The sequence below is a fragment of the Vespula pensylvanica genome, chromosome 16 (genome assembly GCF_014466175.1).
Source record: "Vespula pensylvanica isolate Volc-1 chromosome 16, ASM1446617v1, whole genome shotgun sequence".
Lineage (NCBI taxonomy): Eukaryota > Metazoa > Arthropoda > Insecta > Hymenoptera > Vespidae > Vespula > Vespula pensylvanica.
This window is the reverse complement of record NC_057700.1, coordinates 3814102-3820056: the sequence shown is the minus strand read 5'-3', so window position 1 is coordinate 3820056 and position 5955 is coordinate 3814102. Positions and strand designations below refer to the sequence as shown.

At 29.4% G+C, this 5955-nt stretch overlaps 1 protein-coding gene across 7 annotated transcripts in view; it reads left to right on the top strand.

The window, feature by feature from the left end:
* The window catches only part of LOC122634945 (hepatocyte nuclear factor 4-gamma), a 50872-nt gene extending 45378 nt beyond the window's left edge, over positions 1-5494 (top strand). For 6 of the 7 annotated variants that reach the window (XM_043824495.1, XM_043824497.1, XM_043824496.1 and 3 more), the window contains 3 exons: positions 1136-1406; positions 4053-4205; positions 4611-5494. In XM_043824495.1, the coding sequence (XP_043680430.1) occupies positions 1136-1406; positions 4053-4205; positions 4611-5125 (939 nt within the window). In that variant the 3' untranslated portion in view covers positions 5126-5494. The remainder of the gene's footprint in view (positions 1-1135; positions 1407-4052; positions 4206-4610) is intronic. The other variant, XM_043824498.1, reaches the window with a different exon arrangement.
* The last annotated feature ends 461 nt before the right edge of the window (positions 5495-5955 follow it).

Below are 5955 nucleotides of genomic sequence, written 5' to 3'. Positions count from 1 at the left end.
TTTTTTTTTCTTTAATCGTAAATATCGAGTCGTAATAAATATAATAAATATCGTAATAATCGAGAATAATATCACGTCGATCATCGATCTCTTTTTTCTTTTTCTTTTCTTTCGTTTTCTCCATACATTCGAATTCATTTCATTCGAAACATTTTCACGGCTCGAATCGTGTCGAGTTCTTTCGTTCGTTCTTTATTTTTTTTTTTATTTTTTTTATTTATTTATTTATTTTTTTTTTTTCGTAAAAAGTTAGCAACATTTTATGAAAACTTTACGTAAGATTTTGTTTAACGTTTCAAGTTTCTTCTCCTCTCCTCGTTCGATCTTTTGAATCTTGAATTGGCTTCTTTTTCTTTTTCTTTAATAAGTTATTAAGATTGACGATTTGTATGTTTGATCAATTTTTAAGTTTCTTATCTTTGTGAAAACGTTAAGATTTACGATCTTATTCTTTTTTCTTTTTTTATTTAATTTCTTCTCTGTTACCTTTTCTTTTTTCTTTTTTTAAACTAAAAACTTATGTATAGAATTATTTAAATTATACAAATATATTTGTACACGTATAAAATCTTTTCGTCGAAATATATATATATACACACACACACATACATATATATATATATTTATTTATTAAGAATAATATATAAATATATTTATTAATATATAAATTATATATTCTATATATATATATTTCGCAAGATACGTATCATAACGACGCGAAAATAAATATCCATCGATCGATTTATCGCTTGTACCTTTCATCGTACTTTCGAAAATAAAAAGAAAAAGAAAAAGAAAAGAGAGAGAGAGAGAGAGAGAGAGAGAGAGAGAGAGAGAGAGAGAGAGAGAGGGAAAGAAAAAAGAAATGAAAAGAAGTATCGGTCATTTACCTCGATCACTAATTTAATGCCATGTTAAAAATACACGTTAGCATGAGCCAATTATACCAAGCTCGGATTCGAGTCGAGTCGAACGAAGAGGTACTTTCGATAAAGTGAACAGAAAAAGAGAGAGAGAGAGAGAGAGAAACAGAGATAGCGACAGAGATAGAAAGATAAAGAGAGAGAGAGAGAGAGAGAGAGAGAGAGAGAAGACTGTGAGAACGAACTATACGATTTAATGACTATTTTAACAGCTAGGCAGTCCGAGCAACGACATCGATCTCAGTACGAAGCAAATAGCGAACATAAACGACGTGTGCGATAGTATGAAGCAGCAATTGCTGATCCTCGTCGAGTGGGCCAAATACATTCCAGCGTTTAGCGAGCTCACGCTAGACGACCAAGTGGCGTTATTAAGGGCGCACGCAGGCGAACACCTATTACTTGGTGTAGCTAGGCGTAGCATGCACCTTAAGGACGTTTTATTGCTTGGAAATAATTGCATAATCACCAAGAATTGTCCTGGTAGGTTGTATCCCATTAAAAATGTATCTCAACGTTGATAATAACATTGTATTGTACTTGGTTAATGACAGGGGAAAACTTTCGCTTGCACTCTTTTCTTTTCTTTTCTTTTCTTTTCTTTTTTTTTTGAATTTTTCTTTTCTTTCTTTTTTTTTTTATTATTATTATTTTTTTCCTTTCTCGTTTTGCATGATATCAAGTGACTAAGGGTCAAGGTGTTATTGGTTTTTTAATTAACGGAGGGATTGTTTTTTCTTTTTTTTTTTTTTTTTTTTTTTTTTTTTTTTTTTTTTTTTTTTTTTTTTTTTTTTCACTTTGTATATGTCATGTGTCTACGTGTGTTTGTGTGAGTATTTATTGTTTCTTTTTAATTGTTTGATTTTTGTCTTGTTTCGTTCGGAGAGGGGTATTGGTTTTGGTGTTGGTTTCGTAACATTGAACGACATATGGGAGTGCGGTCATGTGTGATTTTTCAGATAACGTTCGTAAAAAGAAAAAAGAAAGGAAAAAAAAAAGAAAAATGAGAGAGAGAGAGAGAGAGAGAGAGAGAGAGAGAGAGAGAGAAAAGGAGACAAATAAAAAATTTTATTCAACATCGAAAGCTAAAAGATATCATCGTAAGATACGTCGTTACATTGTCTCGATAAAATTCGTATAATCCGACAAGGAGAAACGAATATATACATATATGTAACGTTGTAAAAAAAAAAAAAAAAAAAAAAAAAGAAAAGAAAAGAAAAGAAAAGAAAAAAAAATTCTCTTTGAAAAAGAAAAAGAAAAAAAGAAAAAGAAGAAGAAGAAATAAAATAAGAAAAAAGTAAGTGAACGAGCAAGCGAGCAAGCAAGCAAGAAGGAGATCGAGAATGGAGACACCTATTATCCTGACGACGATCGATAAATCCGAACCGTAGGTTTGCTATGCTTCTATGCATACGTTATTCAAACACATTGAGAAAAAGAAAAGAGAAAAAGAGAGAGAGAGAGAGAGAGAGAGAACGTATGTATATATGTATGCGCATAAACTACTTTAGACTACGAATTATTTAATTCTCTCCCCGCTAAAAAATTGAGTCGAACACGACCCAACACACATATACACGGATACAAATATATATATATATATATATATATATATATATATATATATAGAAAGATAGATAGGTATGCATATAAAGATATATATAGATACACAGACACATATAAATACGCGTATACACAGATACGGCCTTCACCTTTTATCTTACGTAATTTGTCCTTCGAATTGGTTACATGCGCGTATACCCGTCATCTCATCGCTTCGTCTATTTATCATCGACAACTTTTTCGATAGTCGATTCATCCGATCATGATTATCCCTCATTCACGACATACATATATTATACAATTATTATGCAATATAATGTTTCTCGTAATTACAAAGAAATGTTTTTTTCTAATTTTTCTTCTTCTTCTTCTTCTTCTTCTTCTTCTTCTTCTTCTTCTTAGATAAAAAATTATTGTGTTTGTATTATTATTATTTGTTTTCGTAGTAACGCGTTGGAAATCTGCGATCGATCGATTCGTTCGTTCGTTCGTTCATTCGTTTATTCTCGTTTGTTCCAAGTTTTACATCGAAAATTTCGAAAAGAATTTTTCGAAAAGATTTACATAAATATATACATAAGTGTATGTGCATATATATATATATATTCTTTTTTCTTTTTTGTTGTTCTTCTTCTTCTTCTTATCAAACACACATATCTCACTTACCAAACAAACAGGTATTGCTTTTTTGGATGATTAAACTGGGTGAGTTTTGTTCGGATGTAAATAATTATGCATGCTCATTCTGGTAGATAATTTTTGCAATTTAACAAATAAAACGACGAATTGTTATATCTATTTATGTATATGGAAAATGATATAAAATTAAAAAAAAAAAAAAAGAAAAAAAGAATAGGAAATATCATTGCTATTGAAGAAAGAAATAAACTCTGCACTCTTCTTATGCTTCATATATATATATATATATATATATATATATATATATATATATATATTAACTTATGTCAGCATCACAACGTTATATTTTCGAATCGATGATCCATTTGGAAATACAATGTAATTATTCGTCGATTAATTTTCAATCAAATCGAACTAATCGATCGGTTTTATTTTCTTTAATTTCCTTCGAATAACAACAATTATGTCTTACCAAAAAGAAATGGAAATCAATTTTGATTTACACGATTACACAATAAAAAAAAAAAAAAAGAAAACAAGAAACAAAAAAGATGATAACAAGATTATAAAAAAAAAAAAAAAAAAAGAAAAGAAAGAAAGAAAAAAACCCGAACGATTTGTTCTTTGAATATTTGCACGATATTTTGGGCTGTAGCTAGTTGACTGAGTCCGGATTTATTGTTTTGTGTTGATCGGATTGCATGCAATAGATATACGGTTGAATGGTTTTTGTTGGTTTTAAAAGATTCGGATTCGAGGGGAAAAAAAAAAGATTAAAGAGGTCTAAAAAAAAAAAAAAAGAAAATTAAATAAATAAGAAAAAAAGAAAAAGAAAGAAAGTAATAAAAAGAAAAAGTACCATTTCGCTGTCGCCGGGCTCAGTCGTGGTCAATGAAGAAGGAACGGTATAACCGTGGTTATCAGTGATATCATTGTCAACAGAAGGACGTAATCAGGATTTGGACATCAGCAAAGTTGGTGTGAGGGTAATGGACGAACTCGTGAAACCATTGAACGAGGTCCAAATCGATGACACGGAGTTTGCTTGTCTCAAGGCTATCGTGTTTTTTGATCCAAGTAAGTAATGGAACACAATCGGAAAAGGAAGTAGAATAAAAAAAAATAAATAAATAAATAAAAAAACAAAAATTGTTTATTCCATCATTTAAAGAAGATGTACCGGACGGCTTCTTTAAAGTCTAAACGACGATAAATTAGATCTAATTGAGTACAATATCATGTATATATACACACACACAATATCATACATATATATATATATATATTATATATATATATACAATATTATATATATTATATAAATATTATAAATATAATATTACATGTATATACACACATAAATATATATATTATTATATATTACAAATATATATATATATATATATATATATACTATTTATAAATTATAATCAAAGTTAAATATTGATATTTTTAATATTTCTTTTTTTTTTTTTTATATAGACGCGAAAGGTCTGAGCGAGCCTGGAAGGATAAAACACCTCCGTTATCAGATACAAATCAATTTGGAAGATTATATAAGTGATCGTCAATATGATAGCCGTGGTCGTTTCGGCGAAATACTATTGACGTTACCGGCATTACAATCAATTTCTTGGCAAATGATCGAACAGATTCAATTCGTCAGATTGTTCGGAGTAGCACATATAGACAATCTTTTGCAAGAGATGCTACTAGGTGGTGCGGCTGCCGAATTGAACGGAAATTCTACGCCAATGCCAATGTCAAATGCTCCTGGAAGTTACGTAAGCAGTAACGAGAGTCCTAGTAGTCCTTTGACACCTGCCAATGCCGGTGGTGGTCCATTAAGTCCACAAGATCATATGTTAGCTGCTGGTAGTCCTGTCATTATCCTTAGGGATCTAACACCTATTTCATCGCAGGAAGACGTGACAACAGTCGCTGGTTTCAGATTATTCAAACAGGAACCCAGCCTTGAAACTGAATCAACATTCTGACTAGACGGAGAAGGAATCATATCATGACCTTCGATAGAATTTTATCATTGATTCGAACAAAAAACAAAAATTCGACTTATCAAGGAAAATATGATTATATCTTTCGTTATTATCATCATTTTTTTTTTTTTTTTTTTTTTTTTATTACTATTATCGATCATCTAATTTTCTTCTAATCCTATTGCATATATATTGTGTATGTTGTAGGATTGAAATTCCGATAACACTTTAATTATCGTTTTAAAATCGTACGTGAGACCAGTCCACTTTGATTGTGATAATATGGAAAGTAACACGTCGAATCGTACTTTATAAAATTCATGATTTTTTTTCTTTATATATATATATATATGTTTTTTAAATTATTATTATTATTATTACTCTCTCTTCTTTAATTATTTTTATGAATACACGCTTTCGTATCTTTACTTGCATTTCTCGTATATCAAAAAGAAAGTCAAAGAAAAGAATTGATATAAACGTAAAATAATATAAACAATATGAATATTGAATAAAAAGAAAAATAATTGTTATTTCATACTTTTAAACGATAATATCGTGAAAGTAAAAATATGTTACAAGAGAGATATGTTTCCTTACAATCACAAATATATAGCAACTATATTTCATTTATCCCTAATTGATAATATATCGTCAAATAGAGCCTTCTCATGAATTGCACGATTTTTCTTATTCAAACGTGAATTTTGATGAAATTCAATCAATAATGAAATTAAATTAATAATGACTAATGAGAATAAAATCAATAAATAGAGAAGTAACGGATTGATTAATGGTGACAAAACGTAAGTCTCGCAATGGATAAGAAA